A 19,389-nucleotide genomic window follows, 5' to 3' on the forward strand; every position below is an offset into this window, starting at 1 on the left:
ACACACACACACAAACAACAATACATGTCCGAGGGTCCAGCATATTTGATAAAGTAAAAATTATTGTAAATAATAATCCAAATAACAACATGTATGCTCAATATCCACTCTTTTAGGAAGAATAAAGTGTTAGAGACACTGCAATACTTTATTATCAACGCTAGCTTTTGTAAAACACTATGAATTAATTACAACATATAATATTAAATTCAGTAAAGAAGCACAAATAAACACTGGCATTGTATTACAGTAAGACAAAGTCCTGAACATCTAAGTGGTGAAAATTCATTATAGTTCATACTTTCCTCTCCAGCTAATCCCATTATCAACACAACACATTAAAAAATCGATTAAAAACAGGTACAATCTAATCAGTTAAACTATTTAAAGAATAAAACGTTGAATCCTTTAAACTATATAATGGTTACTAATAAATATGCATTCAATTCACTTGCTAAAACATAAACCATTAACTACAATTAAAAACATTTTATATGACAATTAAATGTTTCATTACATAAAAGGAACCTTATCTGATAAACGGCAACGTCGCATCCATTAATGTTTCCTCAGAGCGACGCTACAACACAGGCGGACGAAATTATTTTTGAGGTTAAGTGATGTTTATATCTTCATGTTTTTAAAATTGCCTTACCCAAAAGTAAGTGATATTTAATAAATGAACAATTTAGATAAGTTAACGGAATCACTGGCTTGTTTTATTACATTCTCATAGACATAGTTTGATAGAGTTATGTTCGTGCATCATAATATTAGTTACGGTAGGCATGGTGGCGACATCTCTGAGTATTTTATCGAACTACGGAGTTTTTCTTTAATAGAATTCTGTATTTAATAAACTTTTTGTTTGACTTTACCATGACAAGTTCGTGATAGTTTTACAATGGCGCAAAATTGAGACATTGTTATTTGTTCCAGCTTTCGCCATGTACTTTAAAGAAAAACTACTGGTTCCCAAGAACAAGAAATACCAAATCATTATCTTAGGCTTGCTAATACATTTAGTGATGTTGTTCGCGGTGTTCGACATATATTTCTCCAGTCCTTTGGACCACGGCATGGAGTCCGTGCGATCCACGTTCGATCCGCCAGCTAAGCGATTGGTTCTCTTCGTAGCCGACGGTCTCAGAGCTGAAGCAGTTTATGACGGGAAAACCGAGCGAATCCCGTTTCTGTCCCGCGTCATGAAGAAAGACGGTTCTTGGGGCGTTGCCCATACCAGAGTGCCCACGGAGTCGAGACCAGGTCACGTGGCACTGCTTGCGGGCATCTACGAGGATCCCAGTGCCATTATGAAAGGTTGGAAGGCAAACCCTGTCCACTTTGATTCGGTGATCAATCAAAGCGCCCACGCCTGGTGCTGGGGGAGTCCAGATATTTTGAATATCTTCAACAAGGACGCACGACCGCACATCAAACTACAAACCTACGACGCGGAGTTAGAGGATTTCGGCGCTAATGACACCGGACTCTTAGACAAATGGGTCTTCGATCGTGTCCGAAGTTTCTTGACCGAAGATGTGAAAAAATGTCGTAAACAGGACTGTGATAGATTCCACGACTCGGGGAATGTATTCTTCTTGCACTTGCTGGGGATAGATACTGCAGGTCACGGCTTCAAGCCCCACTCGAATCAATACATCGACAACATCAGATTGGTGGACAGGAACACGGAGATCATCTACCAGTTATTTCAGGACATTTTCAACGACAACAATACAGTTTTCGTGTTCACAGCTGATCACGGCATGACCGATTGGGGTTCTCACGGTGCAGGGTCGTCCCACGAGACTGAAGCCCCTTTCATTGCATGGGGAGCAGGAATTAAGACGGAGGGTGCCCAGAAGGACGTCAAGCAAATCGATATAGCTCCCCTATTGTCTTCTCTGATCGGGATCAATATACCCGTCAACTCCATCGGTGTAGTTCCACTAAATTATCTCGATATGAATGACGAAGGCTTGGGGGAGATCCGACTCTCCAATACGCTTCAATTATTGGAGATTTTTAACGTTAAACGAGAGAGAACCGAGAAGAATTCCTTGATATATTTGCCCTATAAAGGATTATCTTCTCAAGAACTGAACGACAAAGTACAACACCTAAAAAGACTGAAATTAGAGAGGAAATTCCGGGAATTAAAAGAGGACTGTGAAATATTTATGACGACATTGATTGAAGGACTGGATTATTATCACAATTACTATCAATTTCCCTTGCTGATGTCGATCTCTTTGGGTTTCATCGGATGGATATTGTTCCTCGCTGTGTCAATATTGTATGAGAATATCACCGACCAACAAATGCCCGGAAGAAGAACGTTTCTCTATAAGTTAAATTTAATTCCAATCATTCTGTGTTATATGCAAAGCTTTCCTTTGTCATATTATATCCATTTTAGTTTCCCTTTTTTGTCCTTTACAGTATTACATCAAGATATATCGAAGCTTCGTGGCATGTTCATCAAACTAAGATGTGTTCTATTTAGTCACAATATTTATAACATTCTTATTTATTTTATTGGTCTAGAGCTACTAGTTTTCGGATTCTTTGAACGAAAGGCTTTCTCTCTTTTAACGGTGTTGATTGGGACTTGGATTTTCTTCACTGATTCATTTGGAAGACATATAAATGACAAGGATAAAATTCTATGGGCGGTACTGTGGGTGATACTGTCGATATTCCCTTTGTGTCCGGTGATGAAGACCACTTTCGACCTGCCCATGTACGTTTTGGGTAGTGTGGCGTGGTTTGTACTGTTCTACGTAATGTTTTGTCGTTCGAAACTGCAGAATTTGGTGGGACGCAACACCGGAGCCTACAAGATATTCATCTTCCAGTTCCTGTGTCTGGTTTTAGCCTCTTTATACAGTATTAGTTTGGAACTGGGTTTCATCGCTAACAGTTCTTCGGTAAAGTATTTCTCATGGTGTCTCTTGTTCATGCCCGTATCATTAATACCATTCTCTGGTCATCAGGTTGCTGATCGCCTCACCACAACTTTCTTCGGTTTTGCTCCGTTTTATCTTCTGGTTTCGTCAAATTACGAAGCGTTATTCTCGGCAGTGTACGTTGCACTACTTTGTATTTGGTTACTAATAGAGAGCAAGATCCTCCAAGCTATGGATTCAACGAACATCATCTACTATTCTACTTTCGACACGTACAAGAGCCGCGCCAAGATCAATTCGGACATGTTCCGCAGGGCATTCCTGTTTATAGTTTTCATATTCATCGGTTTCTTCGGCACTGGTAACATCGCCAGCTTGAATTCCTTCGATCCCATGTGGGTACGAGCGTTCCTAACCGTATTCAGCCCGTTTAAGATGATGGGTCTGATCTTGATGAAGATCACTGTCCCGTTTCTCTTCAGTTGTTGCGTATTCAGAGCAATTAATTCGATCGGAAGAGAGAACATTCTTCAAATGTTCTGTATAATATTGATCTTTTCTGACCTCATGGTGTTACAGTTTCTGTTCTTGATCACCAACAAAGGTTCTTGGCTGGATATCGGTTCCAGTCTATCCCATTTTATTATAATGGAAGGTTTCGTTACCATTTTATTGCTATTATATGGGTTTGCTCATATAGTTACGACTGCATCTTACAAAAAATTAGTGATATAATGTATTTATGTCATGTATTTATAATATTTACCGACTTTATACCTGTTATATTATACACAATATATTTACTTAATTTTCTTTAGTGTTTTATTATATTATTTGTTTTCTAGTGTTTTTTTATTTATATCTGCATACAAGTACAACAAAGTGACATTTCAGTGTTGTTTCCTTTTCTTTCGACCCATATTGCTTTCAATCTCTCGGAATGGGTTCTTATTAGTTCATCTGACCACTTGGATCCAGGTTTCCTGGGCTTCTCTGTCTGGTCCACCTGTCGCAAACTTGCCGTCTGAAAACCTTTCTTTCCTATATATCTTGTTGTGTTATTTTGACTCCTTCCAGATCCTCCCTAATCTCAGCGATCCGTTTCATTGTTTCAATCTTGGCCTTACTGTGAGCTTCATAGAATTCCACCACCTGTCTGGTCAATCTCCTTGGTTTCATTGTTTTAATATGTGGATTAATTTTATATTTGGACTTCTTCAATGTCTCTGTTCCTGTTCAAAATAAGAGCTTCAGCTCTGTAAAGGCACTCCAGCTTGATTACGGTGTAGTAATGTCTCAGTTTTGTATATTTAGAAATATATTTTTTGTTATAGATGTCTTTCGTCTAAAGTCTAAAAGCTTTATCCACGTTTTGACAGCAAATTATATAGCTATCCTTTCCAGTTCAGTTTCTTATATAGTTTCCCCAAACATTTGAAATGATACACTTTTTGGATTTTTCCGTATTTAGTTCTAAAAATGTTGGTGTTAATTTGTTGTCAGTCTTAAACACTGTTTTCTCTTTCGATGTCTCACAATATTGATCATATATCTATACTCAACTAGTACAACCTAAGTAGTATTAGTATCTTATATTTTATACAGGACGGACCATAAAAAACTGTACGCTTATAAAGTTACGACCGCATCTTACACAAAAGTAGTGAGTACTGTATTAGTGAATTTAGTCATTGAACTTAATGACGTACTTTCAGTAGTGTAGGGGAGGAGTCTTAAAGAATTCTTCAAAAAACTAGTTGTGGGCGTATGTTCTGAAGGATATCTTAATAATATATTTCCCAAAAAATTAATTAAAATTATATTGCACTCATTTGAGCTTAAAATATATTTAAACCTTATTAATAACTCTTGTAATTTTATTTTGTAAGGAATAAAAATTTAGTATGATATATTTAAACAAAATCAAAGACGAATGGTGTTAAAAATTGTCTAAAACAATTCAATAAACAAATAATTATTATATATTAAGATTTAGGAAGAATTATGTTAAAAAATCTTTTATCTGTACAGGAATGCATTTTTTGTTTTAACAATCTATATATATATATATATATATATATATATATATATATATATATATATATACATATATAAAATATAATCGTTCTTCGTTAGTTTCGCTAAAACTCGAGAACGGCTGGACCGATTTGATAACTTTGGTCTTGAATTATTTATGGAAGTCCGGGGAAGGTTCAAAAGGTGAATAAGTATGAAAATGCTCGATATTAAATAAAAACAACGATTTTGTTTTTTCGTTGATGTCGAGGATCGAATCCGACAATCTACGTGCGCGAGAACTTTCTTAACTTCGGTGATCCTTTGTGATAGGGACATTTCGAATTATGTGCTTTTTTGTTGTTGATTTTTGTGATAGTGACACTTTACTGCTAAGTGCGCGAGACATTTTTTCACTTTGATTAATTACAATTTACGATGCCGAGGAGAAGACTACCTGACTTAAATCAAATCTGTCAATCAAATGTACGAGGAGCTACCTCACGTGTTAGCCGCACTATGTCAGAATTGCATTCTTTAGAGAGTGACAATGAAGTAGATAGGCTTAGAATGCAACGAGTTCGTGCACACTAAACACAACAACAGCGAGCACGACATAATGAAATTGAGCGATTTCGACACAGTGCTCCTGTAATCCTGGAACGAGCTGCATTCCACTATGATGCGGCAATAATGACAATAATTTGTAAATATTGTATGAGTTTAAAATACAGTGGTGAATCTACTGGATTATATTGTTCTGCAGGTCCATTAAACAAACTCTCCGATAATTTCTATATATTTTTATACCTAGCTGGATTTAGATTTCATGAATATTCAAATAAATTTTTATAAGCTCAGTTTATCAAACGAATGCATATTTAACATTTTCTCCGGTAATTCTTTGAACTGAGAAAATATCGATGAATGTTTTTTAATTCCCGATTTTGTAAATTTAGAGTAACAGGGAAACACAAAGTACTACGAACACCATGTAACAGTAAGTAACAGTTAGTATATCTTCTTGCATGTTGCCAACATTGATTCCAAATAAGTTATAGGACGCGTATATATTGCTCAGTTTACATCTTGTGGGATTGTATCTTGTATCTTTCACTTTATTATACACTTTGTTCTGCAACAGTTAAACCAAGCGATCGGTGATATATATGATCTCTCAGACTACTAAAAAAATAAAATTGTTGGTGCTCGGTTAGGGAGAGCTTCTATGACGAAAGCACCTGAATTGTTTAAGGTTTCACGAACGAGAGTATCTACGATAATGATAGCATATACAAAATGTGATAAAACACCATCGGTGAAGAGGAATATTGAAACAAACCTAAAGTTAACTAACAGAGACCGAAGAACGGTGGTAAAGAGGTATTACAACGATCATGAAACCTGGACACTTAATGATTAAAAGAATGTGATATGGCCCGATTAAACATCAAGAACCTCAAAAGAAGCCTGCGCTCCGGACTGTCTGCTTCCTACAGTCAAGTATGACGGAGATTCCTTATGATTTAGGCAGAAAGATCAGAATACATCAATATCTCGATATCCAAAATGATGAAGTTCTTACTATGACTAACATATTGCTGCCAAATACCAAGTTGACCAAAATATTCCAAGATGATAACGCCCAAATACACAGCAAAAAAGATTCAATCTTGGTTTGATGCTCTTTAAACCAAGATTGATGCTCTGAATATCAAAAAACATCTTCCCTGATCGGCATAATCGCTAAACCTCAACATAATTGAACCGTTAGGGCGTGTTTTACAGCAAAGAGTAAGGAGTAGATATTCTCCAACAACATTGCTACAACAGTGGGATAACATTACGTTGGAAAAAATTCTGGAGTTCTGATTGAGGGATCGGGCATCCGTCAAGTGATATAATTAGGTTTTTATCAAATTCTTACTATGACTAGCATATTGCTGTCGAACACTGTCATATTCCAAGATGATAATGGCCCCATACACATAGCCGAAAAAGTTCATTCTTGGTTTTATGAACATCAGGATATTATCAAGCATCTTACCCAGCCAGCAGCACATAATTGAAACTTTATGGGGAGTTTAACAGCATAGAGTGGAGAGTAAATTTTTAACTTCAAAATCATTGAAATAATTGGTGAATGTTTTAGCACAAAAATAGAACAACATTTCGTTGGAAATTATTCAGACGCTCAACATGAATCTATTACGCGAAGCAATACAGAAACACAGCGGTTGTGTTGAAGCAAATAGTTGCTCAAGACCTTATTAATAAATTAATATTATGGGTTTCATCGGATATATATTTCCTTGCTATGTCAATATTGGATGCGAATATCCCCGACCAATAAATGCCCGGAAGAACGTTTTTTTTATAAGTTAAATTTGATTTCAATCAATCTATGTTAAATGCATAGTTTTCCTTTGCATGCATAGTTTTTTTACAGTATTACATCAAGATATATCGAACTTCGTGGCATGTTCATCACACTAAGATGTGTTCTATTTAGTCACAATATTTATAACATTCTTATTTATTTTATTGGTATAGAGCTACTAGTTTTAGGATTCTTTGAACGATAGACTTCCTCTTTTATAACGACGTTGATCGGGGATTGGATTTTCTTCACTGATTCATTTCGAAGACATATAAACGACAAGGAGAAAATTAGATGGGCGGTACTGTGGGTAATACTGTCGATATTCTCTTTGGGTCCAGTGATGAAGACCACTTTTGACCTGCCCATATACGTTTTGGGTAGTGTGGCGTGGTTTGTACTGTTCTACGTGATGTTTTGTCGTGCGAAATTACAGCGCAGACTACAAGATATTCCTCTTTCAGTTCCAGTGTCTGGTTTTAGCTTCTTTATACACTATTAGTTTGGAACTGGGTTTTATCGCCAACAATTCTTTGGTGAAATATCTCTCATAGTGCCCCTTGTTCATGCCCGTATCATTAATACCATTCTTTGGTCATCAGGTTACTAATCGCCTCACCACAACTTTCTTCGGTTTTACTCCGTTTTACTTTCTGGTTTCGTCAAATTACGAAGCGTTATTCTCAGAAGTGTGCGTTACTATACTTTGTATTTGGTTTCTAATAGAGAGCAAAATCCTCCAAACCATGGATTCAACGAACATCATCTACTATACTATTTTCGACACGTACAAGAGCCGCGCCAACATCCATTCGAACATGTTCCGCAGACCAGTCCTGTTTATAGTATTCATTTTCATCGGTTTCTTCAGCACTGGCAACATCGTCAGCTTGAATTTCTTCGATCCCATGTGGATACGAGCATTCCTAATGGCGTTCAGCCCATTTAAAATGATGAGTCTGATCTTGATGAAGATCACGGCCTCATTACTCTTTCTCTCGCAAAGAGAACATCCTTCGAATGTTCTATATAATGTATAATATAAAATATTCTGTACAATATTCTGTACCATATTCTGTATAATATTCTGTAATTCTGTAATAATATTCTATATAATATTTTTACTAAATTCATATTGTATATGTATTTCCGATTAAATCCTTACAAAAATTATTTTGTCTTCACTGTTAATTTAATATTTTAATAAGAGTGTAGGTTGAAATAAGAAAACAAGCCAAAGGTCGAAGCGACTGGAATTGTTAAGGTAAAAACATAAGGTCGTGACCCGACGCGTTACTTCTCGAAAAGTCCGCCATTCAATCTGATCCGGACCGGCGAGTTGTTCCATGCAAAATGCGCAACCGATGGCGTATCGTCCGCTGAATACCGTGCAGGTGTCGGGTACGGTCAGATAGAGGCCGATAGTTTGAACTACGAACTCGGAAATAGAAGCACCGGGCGCTACGGTCGGAATTAATTTTCCCTACTTTTTCCCGAACCGCACGATTCCAGATACAAGTCAAATTTATTCCGCCGTACAGTTACCAAGTGCGATTTCTCGCTAATGGAGAAACAAATTTACACGTCGTTAATTGCCGGTCTTACGTAGCTTCTTTCTTTATCTTTATCGTGCCAATTTTATATACTACGAGACACGTTTGCGCCGATAAAAGAGATTAACGCGTCTCGACGCGAACGATCCCCATCAATAAATTTCCTGATTTTATCATTCGGCCATCGCAGAGAAAGAAACGCATTTCTTGATGTTCCCATCCAATTTCTTATTTCTTTGTTTTGCATGGCTTCTGATTTAATACAATCTTAATTTATAAATTAATTTATTGCTACTGTTTTGTTGTACTTGCGTTAACAGTCAAGCTAGGCGAGTACGGGATTATAACAGGTCATTTGAAAAGTAACAGGCCATAGTAAAACATATTTTTTTGACAAAATTAGTTTTCTTTTATTCAACATAATTCCCTTCAAGGGTGATATAATCATTATAACGACCCTCCAACTTTTCAATACCATTTTTATAGTACGATTTGTCTTTGCTTCAAAAAAGGCCTCCGTTTCGGCGATCACCTCTTCATTTGACGAAAATTTCTTCCTAGCGAGCATTCTTTTGAGATCTGAGAACAGGAAGTAGTCGTTGGGGACCAGATCTTGAGAATACCGTTGATGAGGAAGCAATTCGAAGCCCAATTCATTGATTTTTGCCACCGTTTTCACGGACTTGTGACACGATGCATTGTCTTGGTGAAGCAGCACTTTTTTTCTTCAAATGCGGCCGTTTTTAGGCGACTTTATCCTTCAAACGGTCCACTAACGCTGTATAATAGTTGATGGTTCTTTATTTTTTAAGGTAGTCAATGAAAATTATTCCATGCGCATCCCAAAATATAGACGCCATAACCTTGCCACTCAACTGTTGTGTTTTCCCACGCTTTGGAGTGGGTTCATTGTGTGCAATCTACTGGGATAACTGTCGATTGGACTTCGGAAGGAAATTATGGAGCCACGTTTCATCCATTGTCACATTCTGACGCAAAAACTCGGGTTTATTATGCTTGATCATCTTCAAGCACTATTCCGAATCATCAACTCGTCATTGTTTATGTCGAAAGTGAGATCGCACGGCACCCACTTTGCACATAGCTTTCTCATACTCACGTTCAGTTGATATCTTTAGAGTGTCTGCTATTTCATTCAATGTACGGTCATTCAAAAACATTTTGTGGATTTTTTAAATGTTTTCACCGGTAACAACCTCCTTTGGGCGTCCACTGCGTTCACCGTCTTCGGTACTTATTTCACCACATCTAAATTCAGCATACCAATCCTTGATGGTTAATTTTCCTGAGGCAGTGTCTGGAAACTTGGCATCAAGCCAATTGTTTGCTTCAACTGTATTTTTTCCCTTCAAAAAGCAATATTTTATCAACACGCGAAATTCCTTTTTATCCATTTATTTCACAATAACAAAAGTTGCTTCACTCAAAATACTATAATTCACAAACTAATGATCCGACAGCTGTAAAATTTATAATCGCATCTTTTGAGGCTATGTGTCAGGCCGGAGACTTTTCAAATGAATTGTTACATCAGCAGGTATTTCCAAAATTAAAATAAACATCTTTTATGAGAGATGGATTGCATCCCTTTTCCTGGAGTGCTTCTCTAACTTGGTCGTCTGTTATTGATTCCAGTAGGCCTCTGATGATGCCCTTCAGTTTCCTCTCTTGTAAGGGTGTTTAGAAGTGGAAAGAATACTTCCTTCCTCCAGGATATTGGTTGCCAGTCTGTAGTAGTCAGCGGTTTTGGGGTAGAATACCACTCCCTCGGGTCTTGTCCTCGTGTTGCCGAATTCGATTGTATTATTTTTAAATATACGGACGATTTCCATATATTTGGTTTTGTACCGAAGTTTTATCGGCGTGATTCTTCCTTCCTTCGTTTGTTGTTTTGGGTTGGGCTGGATTGGTTTGTTAGTTGTTTCGGCAGTTTGTTGTTTTTCCAAGTCCTCTTCATTACACGAGGAAACAGTATAGTTTACCGCCCTTTTCCTCGTCTGTGATGCCTGTAGGAAGTTATGTGTTTCTTGTTCCATTTCGTTCTGTGTTTGTTTTTCATTTTCAATTTTCCTGATTTGCTGTCTTAATTTTTTTCTCGTGTGAGCTCTTCGTTGCGGGCCTGTATTTGCTAAAATGCATCCTTGTTCATGTCTTGTAGGGCTTTTATCCTTCCGTCTTTTCGTATAACTTCATGATTGAGTTGTTTTATTTGGACTTTTAGTGATTCATTGTTCTTGTCGTTGAATTTTCCATTTTGAAGTGAGTGATCTGTGATTTTAGTAATTGTTTCCGTGTTAAGGTGGTGTTTGGAGTTGATTGCGCCATTGGTGTATCTTCTGCTTTGTTTTTGGTTTCCATATTGGATTGCGGTTCGGCCTTTTTTGATTTCTTTGAAAAACCCTTAAAATCTCTTCAAAGAGCTTTTCATCTTGGTTTGATCAACCTCGACTATACTCGAATATAAGTTCTAAAATGTTATTTGAGTTTTTTGAGTAATTTCGATTTTTTCAAATCCAATCTATATTGCTGTTCGTTAGTCCCGTTAAAACGGAAGAACGGCTGGAGCGATTTGGCTAGTTTTGATTTGGAAATACTAACTACTGGGGGTATTAAAAATACAATTAAAAATATTATTCATATTGTAAGGGGTAAATTAAAAAATAAAATTTTTATAAAATATTTTATTTAAGTACTACTTTACATTTCTCAAAGTACATCAAAAACAAAATCTAATCTAACATCTAATAACTTATTTTCCAATTGTGTATAGCCTTAAATATTATAAAATAAAAAAATATAAACTAAAAAATTATTTGTCCGAAATATATTTAAAATTACATTATTTGAATTTACTGATCATAGTAAGTATATGTTACAATTTTGATTACTCCTTTTCTTCTTTATATAGTTTTATAAGTACACAATTGAACACCATACATATTGTATGTAGGTATACAACATTTTTCATTTCTGCCCTTTGCTATCCTATTAATTTTTTCAATCTACCAGAACAAGCAACGCCTAATTATTATATTTTTATTACATTGTCTTTGCTCTATATCTTGTGCACAATTAATCACTTTAAAAAAGATCACCATTTCGTTATATTTAGTTATGTACATTCTTTTACCAATAGCAGAGATAGCTGGAGATCTAGAAAGTCGAGAGATAGCTTTCCACACAAACAAAATAGATTCCAGGTACCTTTTAATTAACATTTAGATAATATAACATAATTATGTAATATAACATAAAGATATGATATTTGTACTTACTTTTACTGCCTTTTGAGGATTCTAATATGGATTGAGCAACTGCTAATTCCAATATTTAACTTAGCCATATTTTCCTTTTCGATAGGTTAAAGGAAATGATCTGTGAATTTACGCATATTATGGATTTCAAGTCAATTAACAATGTCAATTTTAATGAAAGATTTACTGTTAAAATTACAATTAGTAATAACATCATCTTAAACAATGATATTCCACATTTGGATCAATAATCATCTAGTCGATCTACAATGCAAAATTTTCTGTTGAAACACTTCATGTAAGAGATCATAAGAGGTTTCGTGAAGTATATCTTTATTTATTGTTAAAAACCGCTTCTGCTCTAGCGCAGAATCCTACGGAAAATACAGTCATATTATCATTTCACGTTTAAACAAATAATATTTACATATAACAAATGTCTTACAATTATGCACAAAAATATCGCATGTTACCCGAAAAATTAACATAGTAGACAGTATTTCTCCAAATAAACATGCATTAGTTTTTGTATAATAATGCTTTCAAATATACGAAATAACGGTGGGCTTCAATTTTAACCCTTAATAGTTATAATTGACGATTATTGACTTCGAATGTTGCTGGAAATTTGGGGAGAAATAGTGATTAACGAAAAACAATTTTTTAATGATTTGAAAAATTTTCAGGCAAAAACAGGCGGAAATTATTCAAGATCATAATACAAAATTAAATTCGCAGAAAGAAGCATTTTTATTTTCCAGGAAATTCGCGGCGTTTTGCACAGCCGACGGATTTATGATGCACTATAAATGTCGTTTAAATAAATTAATCAAGAATGTCATTGTTATATAATTTCCTAACCGCATTCAGATAACTAAATAGTAAGATAATTATTTTTTCTCACACCGAAATTCGACGGAAATAATTTATAATGTTGACGGAGGATTAATTGAAGATCTACCGAAAAAATTGACAATAAAAAATTATAGATGATATATAAATTAATGAAGCCAGTGAATATATATTTTATAACGATATGACAAGGTCGAATCATTTAATATATATACGAAATCATCATACATAAAATACACACAAAAATAATTATGTCAAAACTCTTCCGTTATTATCTAAACGCCATGCTGTTAGAAACTTATAATGGAAGTTAATGATAAAAATTAGTGAATGTTGGTTTCGTTGTTTAATCATTGATTGATACGCATGTCATTGATAGACAGTTTAATAAAAGATTAATACACAGACCGTATATCGTCTATCCAAAGTTATTTTGTACATACGTCATCTAAATTTGTGATGTCAAAATGTCGCAATGTTGTATTAATTCTAACTTTTAGTTCCGTTTGGCTTCACTAAAAGGCTTTAGTTTACTTTAATTTTAAGACAAAAGCGGCGGAAGGTCATCGAATGCTGTGTGAAGCATTGTCATAAGCTTCAGTGACGGTGGTTTTGACGTTTTAAAAGTGTTAATTTTGACACCGAAGACAAAGTGTGCTCTGGTCTGCCAAAAAAAAAATTGAAAAAGAGGATTTGAAGGCATTACTCGATGAAACCATCAATGGGTGGCACTATCGACTACAATTCATGGGTTTGAGTTCAGCACTCTGCGAAAAACAGCCGGTGTACGTAAATGGGTCGATTCGTGGATAGTCTCAAAAGATACATTCTTCATTAGAGATGGAATCCGTAAATAGCCTGAGAGGTGGGAAAAAGTGCGAATACATTTTCACAATAAAGCTTCTAATTTAAAAATGATCCTTTAAAACTAATTTATAGGCCTAATATTCACGGTTTTGGTAATATGTACTGGAACGCTCTAACAACGTTATTTTGCATTATCCCTTAATCACTTGATAATGGTATTCCATATTCCCCTGATATGTGTTACTCTCAATATTTTACTATCTTAGATGTATTGAAACTTTCGATTCCTCATCTACACCTTACTTCTTCCACTTTGTCTGTGACTACAATTTCACCATCTTTAAGCTTTTGAATCATTCCGGACAACTTGTTTCAACTTAAGTCAGCACTTCAGAAAAAATTATTGTCTATCATCTCCAAGTTTCCTTAATTCAAAGAAGCTCCAAGCAAATGAAGATTAGACAGGTACCCAATCTTAAAATATGATTTTTTAACAGACAGTGCTTTATTACCTATATTACCTATATACATATATATATATATATATATATATATATATATATATATATATATATAATCTCCGCTGGCAACGAAAAACGATTATTCTATGATAATCCTGAGCAGAGAATAGTGAAGTTATGCAACAAAAGTTAAAAAAAACTCAAATATTCATTGCTCAAATTTAGCAAAAGAAGTGATTGAAATTCAAAAAGAACGAAACAAACAAATCACTTCTACAAATCTTTTCAAAGTATATACAATTGATAAAGGAGAATAACTGAAAGATGACGGACTTTCTGTCAAAATTTTCAGCATTTGCATAAATTATATAACAAGAAAAATATATGAAAGTGCACTAAGGTGTACCATCAGTAGGTGGATAAATATTAGTGTATGAATAGTGACCTAGTTGTAGTAGCTAAAATAAGATACAGAGTTAGAAGCATTAATCGATCAACATTCTAATTCGAAAAAATCTTATAAATATAAGAGAATAATTTTATATCAAATCTCCGCTGGCAACGAAAAACGATTATTCTATGATAATCCTGAGCAGAGAATAGTGAAGTTATGCAACAAAAGTTAAAAAAAACTCAAACATTCATTGCTCAAATTTAGCAAAAGAAGTGATTGAAATTCAAAAAGAACGAAACAAACAAATCACTTCTACAAATCTTTTCAAAGTATATATGTAATTGATAAAGGAGAATAACTGAGAGATGACGGACTTTGTCTTTTGTCTAACGTGATGCTTCCAATTTAATCTACCGTCAAGATGGATTCCAAGGTATTTTGCTCATTCTGCATGAGGAATCGGGCATCCATTGAGTGATATAATTAAGTTTTTATTATTTCGCCTTAATGCAAAATTAACGTGGACAGATTTGGAGCTATTAAGTTGAATTTTCCAATCTTTTGTCCATTTGTAGATTTTGTTGACTGCCACTTGCACTTTTTCTATTGCCCTAGACAGAAATATATCTTTTTCCATAATAACTGTGTCATCAGCAAAGGTTCCAAGAAGTGTTTCTTTTGTTGTTGGAATGTCAGCAGTGTAGAGCAGATACAGGAGAGGTCCTAAGACGCTACCTTGTGGAACTCCAGCCGAGATATTTTTAAATGCCGAGAACGCCATTTCGTGCGATACTCTAAATTTTCTTCCGAATAAATATGACTCCAGCAATTGACAATAGTTACCCGGTAACAGTTTGCTCATCGAAAACCAAATTTATGTGAAATATAGAATTGTCCAAATCTATATTCCAATATATAATAGTAGCTTAATACCTTTATTACTCTTGCAATTGAGTCAAGCAATTTTTTGAATTAAATAAATATCACGTAATATCACGTAGTTTATCGCGTATTTTGTTTGTCGTTATTTATTGATAATAAATTATCTGATAATTATTCATAAAAATAAGCAGGTTGTTACAGAATAAAAATGGCCCAATTAATGTTCCAATTAGATTAAGATAAACGAGTTATTTCTTTTCAGACACTGATGTTCAATGTGATATATTTTATTCCATCAGTTATGTCATAATTTTTATTATTTTATATTTTTGAAAGATAGTTCAGATTCTGCAACCAAAGAAAGAAAAAATACTGATATAAGTACATTGTATTCAAGGATGATTACTTTGGAGGCAAAATAAATATGCTATTTTCTTTAAAAGTTTTTTTTTTGTCATAGTAGTGTTTCAAAACATAATATCATGACGTTTTCTTTTTTCACTTGTTCTTCCAGTTTCAGCTTAATTTTAAGTAAAATGTTTTTAATCACTAGATAACTGAAAAATAAATAGCAGTAAGCTCAGTTGAATTCCGAACAAATAACACTACTTCATTATCATATCGTCAGTTTAAATATAAGGAAATACTCATATTTACTAATAACATAATAAATAACAAAAATATTTTTAATTCTTATTTTCTTGATAGTGGTATCAAACCGTATGTAATATTTACGTTTGATATCAGTTATTGACCACGAAAATAGTCAGGCAGGATACTGTCAATTAAATAGTTATAATACAGAGGTGTATTAAAATATTTTACAGCAAATATAGGGTTTTTTCAAGAAGAGTAGATCGATGTTGAAATAAAATTAAAGCTCCGTAATTAAGCTCTGTAAAGTATTTAAATTTTTTTGTCATATAAATTGATAGTCATCTATCGATACTCATCACTTCAAACTCCCTAATAAATATGACAGTTGTGTGATAAAATTAATAACACAAACAATGGAACTAAAAATATAAATATTGTATATAACAGGTCAATTGAAAAGTCCCTGGCTTGACACATGGATGGCGCTACTAGAACTAAATCCATATATTTTTTAGTTAGCCCTAAACTTCAAAAGATGCGTGTATAAATTTGACAGCTGTCGGGTCATTAGTTTGTGAATAATAGCATTTTGAGTGAAGCAACTATTGTTGTTATGAAAAAAATGAATAAAAACGAATTGCACATGTTGATAAAATATTGCTTTTTGAAGGGAAAAAATACAGTTCTAGCAAAAACTTAGCTTATACCGAGTTTCCGGACACTGCCCCAGGAGAATGAACCATCAAGGATTGGTATGCTAAGTTTAGACGTGGTGAAATGAGCACCGAAAACGGTGAACACAGTGGACGCCCAAAAGAGGTTGTTATCGACGAAAACATCTAAAAAATCCGCAAAATAATTTTGAATGACCGTAAATTGAAACTGAATGAAATAGCAGACACTCTAAAGATATCAACTGAACGTGTACATCATATCATTTACGAATATTTGGGTATGAGAAAGCTCTGTGGAAAGTGGGAGCCGCGCGAGCTCACTTTTGACCAAAAACAACGACGAGTTGATGATTCGTAGCAGTGTTTGAAGACAATCAAGCGTAATAAACCCGAGTTTTGGGTCCATATGTGACAATGGATGAAACATGACTCCATCGTTTCACTCCGAAGTCCAATCGACAGTCATCCGAGTCGACTGCACACGTTAAACCCACTCTAAAGCGTGGAAACAAGCACCAGTCGTCTGGCAAGGTTATGGCGTCTGTTTTTTTTTTGGGATATGCATGGAATAATTTTCATTAACTACCTTGAAAAAGGAAGGACCATCAACAGCGACTATTACATAGTGTTATTGGACCGTTTGGAGGACGAACTCGCCGAAAAACGGCCGCATTACAAGTCAAAACCGTGTTACAAGTCAAAAACGATGGCAAAATTCCATGAATTGGGCTTTGAATTGCTTCCTCATCCACGGTATTCTCCAGATCTGGTCCCCAACGACTATTTTCTGTTCTCAGATCTCAAAAGAATGCTCGCTGGGAAGAAATGTTCGTCAAATGAAGAGCTGATCGATGAAACTGAGGCCTATTTTGAAGCAAAGGACAAATCGTAGTACAAAAATGGTATCGAAAAGTTGGAGGGTCGCTATAATCAGTGTATCATTTTTGAAGGGAATTATGTTCAATAAAAAAACTAATTTTGTCAAAAAAATATGTTTTACTATGGCAGGCCGGGGACTTTTCAATTGAACTGTTATAATTTAGAAATGGATACAAATTCAATTCAACAAACACAACCATGACAAAGTAGAGGCTCCATCCAGACAGCACACACTAGCATCCACACAGAAGTGGTAATGGCTATTTGGTCAGCGACCCTTACCTCGGCATAGATTAGACTCTATAAGGATAATCGATTTCTAGTAGAAATCCGAGGATTCTGTCTACATTTTCTCATATTAAGGAATTCCTAAAGTTGTACAGCCCAGGCATAACCATAATCTGGGTGAGACATAGACAGTCACCCAGTATGTGGTAGACTGCAGTAAGGACAAGGTGATAAAACTCGCATTAGCAGGCGTGTTTGAAGTCATCAAGTGACCGTGCGAGAAACGACAATGACCCGATCTCAGTCATTTCAGAACTACGGCATGGTGACGAAGAGGGGAGACAAATTCCGTTTTAATCTTAAATAACTTGTTATGGTTAGCCTCCTAGGACCAACGACACTATACTTCGTTCTTGGTGAAACACGAAATGAATAAGATATGGTCAGTGTAGATACAAACATTTGTGATAGAGGGGGAGGTAAGCCTGCCGATTTAGCGGCACTATCTGCACGCTTATTTTCTGGTATACCAATGTGAGAAAGGATCCACACTAAGTTATCTGGTAGCTATTCAGATAGAGAGTACAGACGGATGATTGACAGTGAGTCGGTGACCAAGGGATGGTTGAATTTCTGACCCAGGAAACATTCGAGGAAATTTCAGGAATCGGTAAGGATAAGCCATTGTTTGAACAATTTTACTGCAATATAGGATAAAGCTTTGAGTATCGCAAAGAGTTCATCGGTCAATATTGAACCCTGGTCAGGGAACTTGAAGTGGAATGCCCGGTTATCCATCATAAATGCACTAGCAAGCCCATTGTGAGATTTAGAGCCATAGGTATATATGTGCTTACGGCCTGGTTAAGAACAGAGAAGTTCGCAGAACATGGACCGATAAGTTAAGGACAATGTTCTCTCCTATAAAATTGATATAAGAATGTGTTTATAAAGGGGGTAGTGAAGATCCAAGGGGGGAAATTGAGGTAGTGGAAATGGATGAGATGATGATTGTGTTGTGATGGCCTCATATTTCCTTAATAAAACAGCCTTTTATATTTCGGGATTCTGTTAAAGGAGTGTTATTAGTATATTATTTAAATTCAATGCATCGTCGACAATAATATGACTATAAAATAAATTATAACGGAAATATTTATTAAAAGTCATATCTGATTATTTGATATCTGATCTGATTTGTGTGTAGTTTACATGTATTAAATTTAATAAATAATTACACGACTTAACAAAAAAAAAATAATGTAAGATAAATGTTTTTATTTTATAGTATATAATAAAATTACGCATGAATACTATATTAGTCATTAAGGATTGCAGTATTTAACTGATAATTACACTATTTTAATTTAATGAATTGTTTCATATGAATAATTATAATGATGCAATCTATTAGACATATAACTAGAAGGTTGATGTTAATATAGAGTGGCCTAAAAATAACTGCCCGTGCCTATCAGT

At 34.9% G+C, this 19,389-nt stretch overlaps 1 protein-coding gene across 1 annotated transcript; it reads left to right on the plus strand.

Moving 5' to 3' along the window:
* The first annotated feature begins 569 nt into the window (after positions 1-569).
* Positions 570-3,725, plus strand: LOC143201456 (GPI ethanolamine phosphate transferase 1). Its single transcript, XM_076412544.1, has 2 exons — positions 570-661; positions 940-3,725. The coding sequence occupies exon 2, from the start codon at positions 948-950 to the stop codon at positions 3,645-3,647; it is 2,700 nt and encodes an 899-aa protein (XP_076268659.1). The 5' UTR covers positions 570-661; positions 940-947; the 3' UTR covers positions 3,648-3,725.
* Positions 3,726-19,389: the final 15,664 nt, after the last annotated feature.

The sequence above is a fragment of the Rhynchophorus ferrugineus genome, unplaced genomic scaffold (assembly GCF_030347505.1).
Source record: "Rhynchophorus ferrugineus isolate W39M unplaced genomic scaffold, kcgeb_rfMv2 rfM8, whole genome shotgun sequence".
Classification (NCBI taxonomy): Eukaryota; Metazoa; Arthropoda; class Insecta; order Coleoptera; family Curculionidae; genus Rhynchophorus; species Rhynchophorus ferrugineus.